Source organism: Crocuta crocuta, unplaced genomic scaffold (assembly GCF_008692635.1).
Source record: "Crocuta crocuta isolate KB4526 unplaced genomic scaffold, BGI_CrCroc_1.0 scaffold45, whole genome shotgun sequence".
NCBI classification, from domain to species: domain Eukaryota; kingdom Metazoa; phylum Chordata; class Mammalia; order Carnivora; family Hyaenidae; genus Crocuta; species Crocuta crocuta.
Genome location: NW_027530544.1, coordinates 2779728 through 2796372, shown reverse-complemented (window position 1 = coordinate 2796372; position 16645 = coordinate 2779728). Strand labels below are relative to the sequence as shown.

General features: G+C 43.2%; 1 protein-coding gene across 2 annotated transcripts in view; it reads right to left on the bottom strand.

Annotated features, from left to right (window-relative positions):
• LOC144234340 (kalirin) overlaps positions 1–16645 on the bottom strand; it is a 479489-nt gene that overhangs the window by 216760 nt on the left and 246084 nt on the right. For both annotated transcript variants that reach the window (XM_077767624.1, XM_077767625.1), the window contains exon 6: positions 7636–7758. In XM_077767624.1, the coding sequence (XP_077623750.1) occupies positions 7636–7758 (123 nt within the window). The remainder of the gene's footprint in view (positions 1–7635; positions 7759–16645) is intronic.

Sequence of the window (16645 nt, the reverse complement as noted above, 5' to 3'; positions counted from 1 at the left end):
AAAAAAAGAAGGCATATGCATTTATGTTGTCTTTTATAGTTACATAATTACCTTTACTGGTACTTTTTGTCTTTCTGTGTAGATTCAAATTACTGTTTGGGGTCCTCTTTTATTATTTCTCATAAAGTGTGTTTGCTGGCAACACATTTTCTCAATATTTGTTTAAATGGGAATATCTTTATTTCACCTTCATTTATAAAAGCTAGTTTTGCTGGATATAGGATTCTTGGTTGACAGTGTTTTCCTTTGAGCACTTTGAATGTCTTCTCTCACTTCCTTCTGGCATCCATTGTTTCTGATGAGAAATCAGCTATTAATCTTATTTGGGTTTCCTTGTGACAAGTCACTTTTCTCATGTTGCTTTCAAGATTTTCTCTTTGCATTTGCTTTCAGTATTTTTACTATGGTGTGTCTATTTGTAGATGTCTTTGCAGTTGTCCTACTTTTAGCTTCCTAAGCTTCCTTGGCTGTGTAGTGTTCTTCAAAGAATTTGGGAAGATTTCATCCATTATTTCTTCTAATATTTTTTTCTGTTCCTTTCTCTCTCTCCTTCTAGTACTCCCATTATGCCCATGTTGGTGTGCTTAATGGCAGCCCATACTTTTCTGAGCCTCTGTGTTTTTTCTACCTATTCGTCAGATTGCATAATTTATATTAATCTATTTTCAAAGTTGCTAATTCTTTCTTCTGCCAGTTCAAATCTACTGTTGAACTTCTCTAGTGAATTTTTCATTTTAGTAATTCTATTTTTCAACTCCAGAATTTCCTTTTGGTTCACTTTTATAATTTCCATCTCTTTACTGATATTCTGTTTAAGGAGACATTATCATCAAAACTTCCTTTACATCTTCAATCATTGTTTCCTTTAGTTTAATTAAAAAAAAACATAGTTATGGGGCACCTGGGTGGCTCAGTCAGTGGAAATTCTGACTTCAGCTCAGGTCATGAATTCATGGTTCATGGATCAAGCCCTGTACCGGGCTCCATGCTGGCAGCTCAGAGACAGGAGCCTGCTTCAGATTCTGTGTCTCTCTCTCTCTCTCTGTACCTCCCCCGTCATGCTCTGTTTCTCTCTCTCCCTCTCTCTGTCTCAAAAATAAAAAAACATTCAAAAATAAAATAAAATAAAAAACATAGTTATAATGGCTAGTTTGAAATTTTTGTCAAATCTGATATCTGGTCACTCTCACAGGCAGTTTCTACTGCCAGCTCTTTCGAGTATATGCTTTTGATCTGTTTTTTCTTTTTTTCCTGGTCATATTTTTCTGTTCCTTTTCATGTCTTTATTTTTTTTTCAGAAACTGGACATTTTAGATAATATATTATAACAACTCGGGGTTCCAGTACCCCACTTCTGGGGCTTGTTATTGTTATTTGCTTGCTTATTTGTTTTGTGAGTGGCTGGACTATTTTAGTGAAGACTATTTCCACCTCAGCTCCCAGAGTGGTGACCTCTGATGTTCCCCCAGGGGGTGCAGCCTTGCGTATTCCCATGGACACCCTGGGATGACAGCCGTCTTGGCAGTACTCTTTTTAATTTTCTCTTTCTCTGACCACATGTAGCTACTAAATTCCACTAATTGCCAGGTGATTATTCTATTATTTTCAACAACGTACCGGGGGTATAAAAATGCTCCACAGACCTATCCAACCAAATTTAGTCCCCTTTGAAGGGATAGTCTGTGAGGTCAGTGTTTGAGATCTGTTCTGGCTCCAGGAAGTCTCCCCAGTTCTCTCTAGCACACTAGCCTGCCTACTGTTTATCCTGTATCTCCAATGACTCTACTGATCTTCTCCCAATTACTTTCCACCAGAGTCTCCCTAAGGGTATTTTTGAGACTGCTGTTGGCTTAAACTTCTCCACTCTCTGTTGCAAATGAGGTTAGTTCCTTTGGGAAAAGACTTGGAGCTCTCTGTTTTAGTTTGTTTCTACTCCCAGGGCTCTGGAGCTGGGGTTAGGGATAATAGTGTAGTTCCTGACCGTCACCCCCACTTTAGTAGCTGAACACTCAGTGACTGGGATGAGTAGCCTCAGGCCTCAGCTTGCCTCTCCCAGCCTGGAGCCTCTGTCTTACAAGCTGGGGCAAGGGATACCAGGGCCCTAGAATTCTCAGCAGTGTTGCACCTATGGTAGAGCTTCTGTTCCCTGAGTAGGAGGTAGGCAAAAGGAGTTCCCCCTGCTTGGCCACCCATACTCACCAGAATTTAGCTTCAGCAACAGGTAGCTTGAAATAGGATAAAAAATGTCCTGTGATGACGGTCCTTCAACTGGGAGCTAGGGGGCACTGTGTTCTTGGTTGTACCAGTTTGGAGGGCAATTTCATCTTATTGAACTGGGAGGGGAGAGGGAGAGAGTGGGTCTTGGTTCGAATAACATAGGCTCAATGTTCTTATGGAGTTTTAGTAGTTTTCTTGAATATACATCTCTTCATTTGCTGGATGCACTTAGGACAATTTCCAAAGACTTAAAATGGTTGTGTTAAAATAATTTCCACCGGCTTCACTGAAGACTGGATCTGTGGAGCTTCTCATGCTGTTATGCTGGAAGCACACTATCTTTCAGAACTTGCAATGCCTTATTTTAGGGAGTGACTATTTCATACATATAGATTCCACAGAGCAACAGTTCTCTAGCTTTAGTGTGCATATAAAACACCTGGAGATCCTCTTAAAAATGCAGGTTCCTGGGGTCCTATACTCCAGAGATTATTATTTTCTCTGATTAGGGTGTGAGCCAAAAGAAACTGAGTTTTTAGCAAGCTCACTATATGAATCTTTGAAAAAAAATTGTACAAAGACTAATTCATAACAGACAAGATTTATCTCTTCCTCCACCTCCTCTTCACCTTTTTCTTCTTTAAGCAGGTTCTCTATCTACTAAGGGGCTTTGCAGCTATGGTAGGATCAAATACTGGCTATTTAAACATCGTAACTGTGTGTGTGTGTGTGTGTGTGTGTGTGTGTGTGTGTGAAATCTAGAAATCTAGAAATATGCTCCCTGTTTGGAGCTGGGGACATGCTGAAGCACCATGGTTTGGGGATGCCAAGCATCAAAGATGACAGATGACCCCAGAGCAAGGCTTTTCAAATTGGGGGCAGGAGACCTGCCTCAGAATCTTTATTTCTCTTGCAGCAGATTTGACTTTTCCTTGGTGCTACCATTTGTAATTTCCCCTTCAAAGAGAAAGGACACCACAGGCTTGGCAGCAATTGGTCTGATTTACATACAATCAAATGGCAATATGTGCCTCTGGTGAACAAATTAATAGCATTAAAGCAGCTATCAAACATGCTATAGCAAAAAGGATTCCTACCACCCAGCTGCACATGGTTATCAGTAATATGAATCTTCACAGTCATAATAATAGAAAATGAACATCATTTCATATTTTAAAGCTCTAGACAAAAACCATTAGCAATTTACTTTTTCCCAAAGAACCAGCTAATTAAAATGGTAAATAAGGCTGCATTATGTTTGGATTTACTCCTGTGAGTGTTTTTCATGAAGAAATAAAACATCAATGGCTACAGGATGGTTCTATTGCATTTTACAGCTAAACCCTACTTCCATCTGTCCACACCCCCATCAGAGGAGAAGCCCACACTCAGAGGAAATAGAGTTTGTGAGAAAGGCTTCCACAACAGGAGGCAGAATTAAGCAAGAAGAGCGCCCCTGAGAGCTCAAGAAACCTGGCTTTCTGAGGCACTGTAAGAAGCCAGAGAATATTTTCCTACTAGGTTTTGTAGGTGGGATATTATTATTATTATTATTATTATTATTATCACTATTATTTTGAAACTCAAAGAATTAGGATTTCCCAGTGGGAGTTGTAAAAGAACATGCTGTGGGAAAAATCCAAAGATCAACCAATGTTAATCTTTTTCTTTCAGAGTTGCTCATGTACCTTACGCAGTGGGGTATCACTCCCACATTCTTGGTGTGTTAATAATTGATGGCCTTTATTGGTACGAATTCATTGACAGAACTTGGGAAACTTCTGGCTTTTCTTCCATGATTTAATGATATGTAGTTACTTCTCAGTAGTAGTCACCTCAGCTGGAGTTGGGTTAGCCAGTATATAAAATTAGACGTAAACAAAACTTAAAAAAACAGATAAATTATAAGTTGATTATATTTATTTATAAAACAACATTCTTGGGGCTTCTTTAATTATAAGTCCTTGATCCATTATAGAGCAATTACACAGAATATTAATTACTATCAGTAAAAAAATCCAATGAGCTTTAAGTTGGGGTTGACTGTCAATATAAAAATGTATGTGACTCCCCCATTTAAATACAGATCCTTTTATTATACTCTATCATAGTATACCATACTCTTCCAAAATAAGACTTATTTGTTTGTAATTATATATTTATTGGTAAGAGTATTTATTAAATATCTGTCTCTCCACTGGTACCTCCATGGAATAGACCATCTCTCTTATGTTCACTACCATATGTCCAATATCCACCAGTAACTGATTCTTAATTATTTGTAGAATTAAGGGAGGGAGGGAGGGAGGGGTCATGAATTTAAGATCTTAAACTGGGAAGATAACTGAAAGGCTTTAGGATACTCTTCAATTGCCTAAAATTATCTTTAAAAATGTGTTCATATACACATTACTCTGGGGATAGAGCCCTCATTAGATTTCAAGGGGGTCTGTGACTTCCCCAAAAGGTATGGAATCACTGGCCTATTTCAACAATAAAACAAGATTCAATACCAAAGAACTTACCTATAACCTGAATCAAAGCATGCTGCATGTACCTTTACATGGACAGATTTGTGGGCATATGTATAGGTGGGTGTATAATTTCCAAGAACAGAAACAGAAATGCCTCAGTAAATTTACAGAACAATCCACATTCATGCTTCCCCTGAGTAGCTGATCATTCTGTGGTCACTGAGCTCCCGGAGTATCTGCTTGCATTCATCTGTTTCTGGGCAGCAACATCCATCACTCAGGCCAGAGAAAAGGAGTCTATAATTCTCTCCTTTCACCTGTTTGGGATGCTGACATCCCTCTTTGTGGGAGTTGCTTTTAATAACAAACCTGTAAACCTACTGGTTAACAAAGGCACAAAGCCATGTTTATAAAGCACTGGTGCCCGGGCAGTTTGATCAAACGACCCTGGGATTTCCCTTCCCTTGACCTACAGTCAGAGAGAAGAGCCAGCCTAATCAGCCCAAGGAGGCTTCTGAGTGTGGCGTGCCTTCACAGCCAGCCGTTGGAGACTATGAGATGGGCTGAGCATGCTAATTGGCTGTTGTATATTAATTCTCCTCTTCTCTCTCCCAGCTCCACAAGAGGCTTCCCTTCAGTAAATTTTCTCCCTTGTTTTTGTCCTGAAAATGGAGACTTCCAAAGTAAATTTGTCAGGAAAAAGGTTTCTCTTGTGCCATTAACTCTCAGTGATCCATATTAACAGAGAAGAGCAGTGGTGCAGATAATTCAAAGCCAAAGGCTCTATTTAGCTTTGTAGTTCATTGTTTTGAGGGGCTTGGTGGCCAACTTACCTCTCTAATTATGTTTGTCTTTGCTTCTTATTAAAATGAGTTTGTCTGCCTCAGGGCCAAGCAGTTGGGTGACAGGGAGATTCTAGTACAGAATTTGTAAAATTCACCAGGGGATGTCCACAAGGCACCCAAATAATCATACTTGACTAGATTTGAGTTCACATTCTTAATCACCTGTGATCAATTGCTTTGCTCCTCTGTGACTAAAGTGAGCCAGGGATGAGACATAATTATAGGAGACTAGTTAGAAGGAAATGAGTCTTTACATTTAGACGAAGACACAAGTCTGTTGTAGGCAAAACCAATAACAAAATCAGCGTTGATGTTTTCCCTGCCTGGTCCTATAGCCTTCTATTCTGTAGCCACAGTTATCTTTCTATGCTAATTTTATGATGTTCATCTCTGACTTACACCTTGCTATGGTTCCCTGAGCTAGTCATTAGGGCTATTCACAAATACCCACCCTCTCCTCCTGAACACATGGTAGGGACATACATCTCCACCCAGCCGGTGTCGGCTAATGAGATGTGATCAAAAGTGGCATGTGTCACTTCTAGGCAGAATGCTTCAGAGCCAGCAAGTGCGGGACAACCCACAGCATGTGAGACAGCGGCTGCTCTGCCAGCCTGGGTCCCCAGTGACCGTGATGAGCAGAAGTCCTACCGGCCAGTGATGGGCATATGGTAGGACCAATGCCTACCCCTGTTGTTTTAAACCACTGAGATACTAGAGTTCTTGGTTAACTCAGCATGGCTCTATCACTGCATATATCAAGTTGCATCATGACTGGGTTATTTTCCCAACTAGACACTGAACAGCTTAAGGCCAAAATTATTTCTTCTTTAGGATACGAAATTCAGTACATAGTGTATTTAGAACAACCTGGTAGAAAATGAAACTCCCTTCCTTCCTGGCCTCTGTGATCCTCCATGTTTTATGTTTTTCTAACACTTGCCCCTGTCCCAGCACCACTGGCTGATATAAGAAGGTATCTTTGGTGTTTAGATATATGGTGGGATTGGTGGTCAGAGTGGGGGGGTTATGTGTGTGGAGCTACTCTTTTTGAGTAGGAGCACACGTAGGAAGAGCTGGCAGAACAGAGTGAGTAAGTTGAGGAATAATTAGACTACAGGCATTTTGAATATACTGGGTTCAAAGGGCAGACAAGATTTTGAAATCAAGTGTTGGGGCAACCGTATGGTAAAAAAACAGTATCCCAAAGTGTTAGATTTACAAGGGATCATAGGTTTTATCTGGACTAGATCTCCACATCATTATTATCATCATCATTATTGTAACACCAATATTAGCTGATAACCTACTATGTACCAGGCACAACTCCTACTGCTTTACAATTAACTAATTGAACCCTCACAACAACCTTATAAGGTAGCTATTACTGCCATTTTATAAATGAAGAAACTGAAGCCCAGAGAAATAAATCCCATATGGCCACACAGCTAGCAAACATCTCTCTGTGAATTCAGCGTCTGCTTGAACACTCTTCAGCCCAGGGAGTTCGCTAGCTCCCAGGGCCTCCCATCCCCCGAGCCTCCTGCCTCCCCTTCCAACTGCACTCTCCCACAGTTCTGCCTCCTAGACCAACACAGGCAATTCTACCCTCCTCTCTCTAAGGCAGCCCTTCACATATCTGAAGGCAGCAATTATATATCTCTTACGGCTTCCCTTCTCCTGTCTAAACTGGCCCAATTCACTCAACCATTTTCGATGAGCCTCAGGTCTCTCACCATCCCAGCTCAGTGACTCACATATGCTAGGGACCAAAAAATGCTGGTTAAATCAGCAGAGTGGAACTGGTGACTTTCCCCTATAGTCCTATGCTGAGCAAATGCCTCAACAACCCCAGCACCTTTCTTTCACCAAGTTAAGCAGAGTCCAGAGGCAGAAATGGGGCTATAATCTGCCATAGGAACAGCAGAGTGGTCACGCGTCCTGCACACATCTCCATGGAATGCTAAAGAGTCTGCGTGTTCAGAGCTCCTCCTTTTCAAGTCTATTTCTACCCCTCCCTCCTTCTTCTCCCCACCGAGTCCTTCCCCCCAACCCCTCCTGCCCCCAGAGGCAGTGCGGAGAGCAAGCCCTCTACTCACCATGGAGTTCATGGCAAAGTGATTGTGCTGTGTTTGGAGGTCTAGGGCATGCTGGTAGCTCACGCCGATCTCCGTATGGCTCTGGAGAAATAACTCCTTGTTGTGGCTTATCCAGTCAAACATCTAGAGGTGACAAGAAGGTACAGAGTAGTCAGAAGGGTCATGGGTCCAGCAGTGCAAAATTTTCAGAGCTACTNAGAGTCCTCCGGCTGGTGCCCAGTGAGAACCAGTCATCATTCTCAGAGTAGAGGTTGTCCACAGCCTAGTCTCCCAGGAAAGCCCTCACTTTTAGCACAAGCCTCTGTGCTACTCTATAGAGCCTAGGGGAAAAAGAGAAAATGAGTAAGAGAATCAGGGAGATGGGGGAAGAAGCTGTTGTTATCACCCCTATCTACTACCCCCTTTGGAGAAGCATTTACAAAGCTTCAAGAGGACACCATGCTTGCTTTAGGGACCGGTGCTGAGGGCACAGCATGGGGTCTTAACCCACTCCCTGCTGCACTAGTAGAAGAGAAGCAACAGGGCACCCTAACATGCCTCTGTCCCATATACATACCAACCACATACACTGTTGAAGTGACTCTAGACTAAACCACCTTTTCTTGTAACTCCACAGCCCCCCAGTTCCAAGGTTTCTGCTATAACCTATCAGGAACCAGAAGAGGCAGGGTTTTGAAGGTAGGGTGAGTAGTGGGGGCACAGTGGGTACTGAGCCATTTTCCTCTCTTTAGCTCTGTCCCCTGGTTTTTGTGTAGGCTTCTACCTCTCTCCCAGGCAGCCCACACACATTAAGGGGAGCTGACCAGAACCCCAGTTCCAAGGGAGGGATCACTCTAAAGGTTATTCACCCTCAGGACACCACATCTAAGCCAGTCAGTGTAGGACATTTCCCAGCCAGAGGGATTAATTCTCTCAGGAATAGGAATGTTATCCAATTCAGTACAGTAAAACAAAGGGGGACCTTTGCTGGTCTGGAAAAACAGAACCTAGCTCTTTAGATGGAATTTCTGGTCCTTTGATACTGTCATCGTGACCCTGAGCTGGAGCCTAAAGGTGAAACTGATGAACAGAGAAAGGGTGTGGCCAAAACAATGGCAAGAAGCAGGCAGATCCCTGACGAAGCTTTGCCTGATCTCTGCCTGGTCTCTGGACTTCCCTAGTACCTGAGCCAAGAAATCCTCTTTATCGTTCAAGTGCAATTAAGTGATATACCCAGGAAAGGTGTGAAGCCTTTGGAAAAGAAGACTCCTATACTTGGAACCGGAGCCCCACGGTTTGGGATGGGCTCAGGTGCAGAGCAAAGCGTGAAGAAGCTGAGCACAGGCGCAGGTGGAGAAGCTGCAAAGATTACTCTAGCCTTCCTGGAGGCAGAATCGCAGACTTGTTTGTTATTTCTCTTTGAACAGCAAAGTGAATTTGCTTTTTCAGTTATATTCAAGTTTTTACTTTATAACACACTTGCAATGTGCCAGGTACTGTCCAAGGCAATGAAAAACAAGAGTGACTAAAATATGGTTCTTGTGTTAAAGTGGCTTAAAGACCAGTATGGAAAGCAGATAAGGACTCAGACACAATGTTAGTACAACTTGGAATAGGATTTGATTAAAATCATGACTTGAAAAAAGTCTATCTAAAGATAAAGTCCCATATGTTCTACCAAGCTAGCACCCGCCCTTAATGGAGTAGGGACAAGGAAGAGCAGAGAAGGCTTCCCAGAGGAAGTGTCACCTGGAATTAGCCAGATGGAGGTGAAGGGGATGTGAGCTCCAGGCAACGGGAAGACCAAAGAGGCAGAACTTGGGGCAGTCAATACATGCAGCTTCTGGAAGCATCCCAGCTATGCTTCTGGAGCCTGATGTGAGGAGAAGATGTGGCTGGAGATGTAGATGAGGCAGCTGACCATGGAGAGCCCTGGACACAGGCTTTAGGAAACCTGGACTATATTCTGTGGGCAACAGGCAGCAGTGGAAGGTTATAAGCCAAGCAGTGAAGTGTGATATGAGTTTTGATCTCACTGTGGGAGGTGGACTGGAGGGGTGAAGCAGGGCAGAGAGAAGGGTTAGGAAGCTGTCACAGTAATCCTGGAGGGATGGGGGGATGGTATTAGAACCTGGAAGCCCAGGTTAGGGGCATGGTAGTAGAGTCTGCCAAGTGGGTAGGCTTGAGAGCCCCTGGTAGGCGGGGAAGGTGAGGAAGAGATGGGAAACAGCCAGATGTCTGGCACAGCACCCTGGGTCCTTATAGGAAAGGTGCCACCATGAGTGCTACCTAAAGAGGAGGGTAAGAAGCTGGGGTGGAGATCAGGAGATAGTAGGTTCTGTTTCAGATGTGCCAAGTTTGAGAGGCTGATGAGAGTTTCAAGCAGAGGTGTACTGCGGGCAGTTAGACTTCCTGTGCCCGGAGGTCAGGAGAGAGATGTCAATGCTGTGGCAACTCACTTAAGTATAAACACGTCACCTTCCAAAGGCAAACATGCGTCGTTTGGAGGTGATTCTCCCTTTTGAATTACCCAGATTACTCCCAGCTACCTCTCTGGATAGTAAAGGAAGAATGAAAGTATCACTCTCACTTTCGATGGGGGACGTTTCAGGATGGGGGCTCCTGCAGAGTCTGGGTCAACACCTGCTGTGTGCACTAGCCTGGGTCCGCCAGCTGTAGTCATCCCCAGGACGCCAGCACAGGTCAGGGCTGCCCCTCCCCCTGCAGTGATTATTAAGAACAAAGGAAAAAAGAAGTCAAGTGCCCCAGGAGTGTAGAGGAATCTTATTCTGAAATTTTTGATCTTTAAAATTCTGCCTCTCAACCCCATTTTAAAATAATTTCTCATCTCTTTTCTTTATTGACAAAAGAATCAATAAACTTAATGAAAATCTGAAATGCCTCAAGCCCTTGGAACTTGTGATGAAAAGCACTCACTCCATATGCTTTCTTGGATATCCCAGTGGCCGAGAAGTGACCTTCCCTGTATTTTCTGTTAAATGACTATTTAGATATGCAAATAAGCAGTGGAGCTACGTGTTAGCACCAGAATGATTAGATAGTCTGGTGCCAGGTCCCTGCTGGACTACAGAGCAGGGATGGCTGGACAGGGGCCAGTCCGGCTGGAAAGCAAGAGGAGAAGGGAATGAAAAGACAAGCAAGTGTAGGGAGCGCTGGAGAAACCGGGCACCTCTCTGAATGGGCTTCTCATACAATGTCTGCTCCCAGGCCATCCCTCAATTCTGCCTCCACTGTGGAGCACAACAGCAGCTCTCTGGTGGCTGGGGGTTCTGGCATAATCAGTGGTGCTGGAGGCAGAGCTCCAAAGAGGTGATACATATCTCATGGAGAAAGATAAAGACTTACTCTGGGGACCAGATGGTCCCATGTGACATCAGAAACCAGTCTCTCCAAGGTGGCTATTTCCTAAGAGACAGTCTCAAGTCTTCTTTGGGCCCGCGTCTACTGCCTAATTGTATATAACTTGCACTCTTGCAAGCCTGGTTATCTGCAAGGTCACCATCATTTCTTCTGCATTCAGTGCAACTGGCTGTGGAGAGAATGTAGTCACATGTGCACATGTGCATGTGTGTGCACACTCATGTGCATGTGTGCCCTGAGTAGCATGAGGACTGGGCTGGCTCCAAGCCTGGGTCTGTCACTAAGCACCCATGAGACTAGGCAAGTCTCATTTCTGGGTTTCTTCTCATTTGCAAGGGATAAGTGGTTCCCTGAAAGGAGGTAAGCTCCTGGTTTCACATTCAGCCCAATTCAGAAATTTATGGAAAGCATTTTTTTTTTTCATTCAGAGTAAAATAGTTTTAATGAGTCTCCTGGATCAGAAGGTATATTCATTGCTGCAATTTACCATTTCTAATGTTTGAAGAAAAGAATGACAGTGAGAAAACTGGTGTTATTTAGTAGCCAGAGAAAGGCTTAGTCTCAGCCCTGACATTTGTCTGGTGTGTTAAGAGTCCAAAATGCCTGTCAGTGCAAAAAGCATGTCTCAGCTCTTGGCACCAATGCAATAAAGGATTAGGGATCGGTGCCCAAAGTGAAAGCAGAAAACAGTTTGTTAGAGCAACAGTACACCATCCAGGGGAGAGCAGGCAGGTTCCAAGAGGAGGAACTGGCTGCTAGGTTGTCTGGGACTGGATATTCAGTGGGTCTTTCTGCAGTGGTGTGGTACAGTGGCGTGGATGTACAGTGGGGTGGTCTCTATTGGATGCTGCTTCCCATCTTTGGGGGACTCCTTTCACAGGTTTGGGGGCAGCTTTTGAGCCTACAAGGTTAGAACCAGAATCTTCATGGCAGCCCTTCTCTATGGGAGCAGCACTGTACCCCCAGTGCAAATGCACTGTAATGAGTCTAGGGTTCATTGGGAGCAGAAGTGGAAGAGGGGAGCAAGCTCTGCCCCTGTGGCTCTTGATCTGTCAGGCCCAAGCTCTTGGAAGACCAGCGTCAGGATATTGTGCCTCCAAGCTTCTCATGTGTAATCTATCAGCGTTCTTGCCTCTAGGTCAGATCTAACTGCCTATTTTATCACTTCCCTCTCAAGGATCTGAGACTCTGAAATCTTTGAGGTCAAGGGATGAAGGTTCCTCAGGGCATTCCTTTGACTTCTCTGATTCCTTCTAGCTTCTACCTAACATGTCCATTCAAACACTTCATCTCACTCTGTCCATTAGGGCTGTTTTATAGATTGGGCTCAGAGAAGTGAAGCCCAGGGTCTAGAATTCATTTACTACACCCAGTGCACATTCACTGCATGCCTGTTGAGCCAGGCTCTTGGGACATTGCTCAGCCTTCTGCACACAGCTCTAAGACCTCTTGTGCCTGGGCTCCCCAGAGGAGTTACTCCACAAAAGGCAGCCAACAGGACCCTGTAGGGTTCCAGATAAGGTAAGGTGCTATCCCTCACATGGAGCCATTCACTCTCCAATACCCAGCCTGCTTCTCTCCCCTCACCCCTGCCACACTAGGGCCTGGGGATGGCTGATTCAAACAGCTCCACTTACTTTCAGTAAATACTTCCCAAGTGAATGAATACATGCATGAGTTGGCCACAGGCTCTGGGGTTGCTAATCCCCAGACAAACTGGCCCTTTCTAAGCTCCACTCCAGCCAGGTCATTTTATGATTTGATCTATTGGAATTGGCTCTCTGGAAGACATTTGAACTAGACTGACCCAAAAAGCTAAAAGAAAAAAAAAAAGCTAAAGAAAATATGTGCACAGTAGTTTCAAACATTTTGATCTTTTTTTTTTTTTTTTGAGAAGCTACAATTGATAGGTTTAACAAAATTTAATACAACAACAAAATTCCTCTAAGAGGAAAGCTCATGTCTCAGTAATGAAATTTTATCTCTTTGTTTGAAAACAAACATAGTTTTGTCTCATTAAGAAGATAGATGTTACATGTAAGCTATTTGGATTTTTGGGGTCTTTTTCTTTCCATGTTTTGCTTTTAACTAAACTAAGTAATTTTTTTCATGCTGGCTACAATTTAGTGGAAATATAAAAATCTGGTTCTTAGTATATAATAAATAACAAAAAGAATCTATTTAAATGCAAATTAGGAAAATAAACAGAAACCTTTTCCCACTTTTCTTATAAAGATAGGGATAGCTAAAAGGTTACTATTGTTCTGTTTCTAATGAAGCATAAACTATTTCATGGAGCAAATAAATTAAATAAGGATCTTGGGCTTATTTTCCTTAATTTGCCAAATTTAGCAATAGCATCTGATTTAGAGTTGTACTTTCAAACCACCTTACCACCTACTGTTAATATTTTATATTGTATATAATTATAGATTATATTGGTATTCAAGTTGATCATATTCAGCTTTGATAAGTTAAGAGGATGGCAGGCAACCAATGGATTTTCTTTCCCTAAATACATACATTCTGATATCACCTGTGTCTCTTTGGCCCTGCTTGTACACAGGAGTGACCCAGCCATAAAAGCTTATGTTCTAAACAGTGCTAACAACTCCTTGCTGGTGAACCTGGCTACATCTTGGACACGTGGATGTGTGGTCCATTCCACAATAAGCTTTTATGTAGATTAGAGTGCAAAGAACAGAGCCTCCAAATCTTGGGTTCGAATATAGATTCTGTTATATAAACTTTGGTAAGTTAGGTTATTGGTCTAAGAATCCATTTCTTTATCTGCAAAATGTGATAACAGTTTACACAATTTTAACCTTTGGGTAATAGTGAGATTCAAATAATGTATGCTAATAAAAAGGTTTTATGCTTTTAAAGGCTGCATACTGAATAGATTTTAAAATCCATATAGTGAACATATTCTACTGTACATATTACCCTAATGTTTTCATTTAAAGCACAAAACAGATGAAAGGTATGGATTTAAAATTGCAGTAGGTTCACCTTACTGCAAAATCACCATGGGCTAATGGGAATCATACCCACACCTCCTATACAAACACATCCCCAGCCCACCCCTCCTCAAGATGCACTCCACAGTGACCACAGTGTACTGCATAGATACAGCCCAGAGACTCCTGTGCATCTTCCCAATGGCTCCACTTTCACATACACAGAGGGGTGCTGTGGTGCTCTCGCCCACACAGGACTCAGAGACCCATAAACCCTCTAAGGGTTATGCTTGAGGGCACTGGTGCCCCCATGTCCTACCAGTGTGGCCGGACCAGGACCCCACTCTCTCCTGCCTTGCTTCTAGACCTTCCCTTCCTTATCCTCTATGCCTTCCCCAACTCTTTCACTATTAGGCTCAGTCCCTTTGGCTCTTCATGGCTTTTTACTCAGGAGAAACTCCTATTAAAATGCATCATTTCCGGGGTGCCTAGGTGGCTCAGTTGGTTAAGTGTCCGACTTCAGCCCAGGTCATGATCCCACGCTTTGTGAGTCTGAGCCCTGTGTCAGGCTCTGTGCTGACAGCTCAGAGCCTGGAACCTGCTTCAGATTCTGTCTCTCTCTCTTTCTGTCTCTGCCCCTCCCCTGCTTGCATTCTGTCTCCCAAAAATAAATAAATATTAAAAAAAATTTTTTAAATGCATCATTCCTGCAGCCCCCCTGGAATTAGTTTATTCTGGATATAGAAACAGCTCAATGAGAAAGCAAGGCCCTTTGTGAGCATGACCCAGGGGTGAGATCCAAACTGTGGTGGCAGAGGAGCACTGGACAAGAGAGGTGGAAAGAAGAAGGAATGAGAAGGGCATGGGAACCGAAGACTAATCTCCCCACCTTGCAATTCTGCATTAATGTGAACTCTAACTCACACTGGGGCATATATTCTCATGCAGACAGGGCAATATGCATACCCAGGACCCTTAAGACCCTTCAACCCTGGTTTGTAATTATCCACTCTCCTAGGATTGCAAGCTTTCCTGCTAAAGGAAAAAAGGAGCAAAAGGAGAAAAAATAAAGGACCCCAAATGTGGGCCTAATTTCTAGGTTCCCAGAATTTCTCACTGGAGAGACTTTGACATGTCACCTCATCTGTATCCACAAGGCTTGAAGGCCATGAGCACTCAGGGTTCTGAAAGACCATCATTATACTGGTAAAGGGCAGGCAGTTTGGACTTGTGCCCGATACACTCTACGTGTCAATACTCTACTCCTCTGAGGGAGAGGAGGTACTGTGGGCTCTTCCTGTTTCCCTTTAGGCTTTTAGCATGTCAGTGGGTATACTTCTGTATGTTGTATAGAAGACAAGCCATTTTTCGTCTTCCACCATAATCCCAGCTGCTCTAGGGAGGATGGCTCAGCCTGGTTACCTGGGAGACCCTCTCACTGAATCAACCAGGACACCAAACAGTTTCACTGACCAGGCTCTGTCTCTGATCTGTAGACATGCTATCACTCCCTTACCACATTTCTTACACTTACCATATTCAAATTTTCTAATTCCCAAATCTCAGATCTAACATTCTAACTCACATCTAGAATCATCCCAGTTTATCTATGAAAAAGGCCAATATCTCACTGTGAGCAAGGGGTTAACAAAATCTTTCCCCTTCTGCATGATAATCTGACCTTCATTTAATATCGCCATTCTGTTTCCCTGGAAACAGGTGAAGACAGTATGAGACAATATGTTGCCTATGGTAAGAACACCCACCGTGACTGGTAAACTGTCTGGATTGGAAGGACAATCAATGAACTGTAAATACCTGGTGGGGCACCATGCCTTAGGCTCCCCTGAGTTTGATAATTCATGTTAACGGCACGTCCATTACAGGGACTCTGGAAGCTATGCCAATGATGTTGTTACCCAACCTATTGGCTCCCATGGGGCATGGAGTTTTTAAGCCATGACAGTTTCTGCAGCTGCCCACTGTGGATCTTGTCTCCTTGCACCTAAGCTGGACTGCTGCAAAGACTGTTCTGTTGGTAAGCCATGGTTCCCATATTATATCACCCTGAGTAGATAAGTGTGAAATGTGACCCATGATGGTCTTGCAGTCAGAGTGTTTGGTAGAGTCTAAGGAGACTCCCTGGTAGGTGTTGTCTCCAGATTTCAGAACCAAACTGTATGAACACCAGTACTATGCCTCTTCTCATCTTGCCTTCTTTCTCCATCTTGCTCTCCCATTCTCAACTTCTCTCAGTGACAGAGTAATGGTAGTGATAACAATAATAGAATCTAACATTTGTTGAATGCTCCCTATGTGTTAGGCACTGTTCTAAGCACTTACATGTTAACTCATTTAATCCTCTTCATCTCATAATTATCTCTCCTATATTAGCCCCCAATATTTTCATTTCAATGTAAAAGACTGGGAAACTAAGGCATAGAGAGATTAATTAGTTTGGCCAAAGCCATACAGCTAATAAGTGGCAGAGGAGAGATTCAAACCCAGGTGCTGATGTTCTTAACATTGTTGCTACACTTCCAATGTGCTCAGGGCTTTACTCCGACTACCCTTCCTGTTATCACCAAACTTCTAGAAGTACGTTCTGCCCTTGCTGCCTTTGTCTTCCCTCCACCCACTCCCTCCCTAACTCCTTGTAACAGGGGCTACCTTTCCTACTTCCGGAGGTC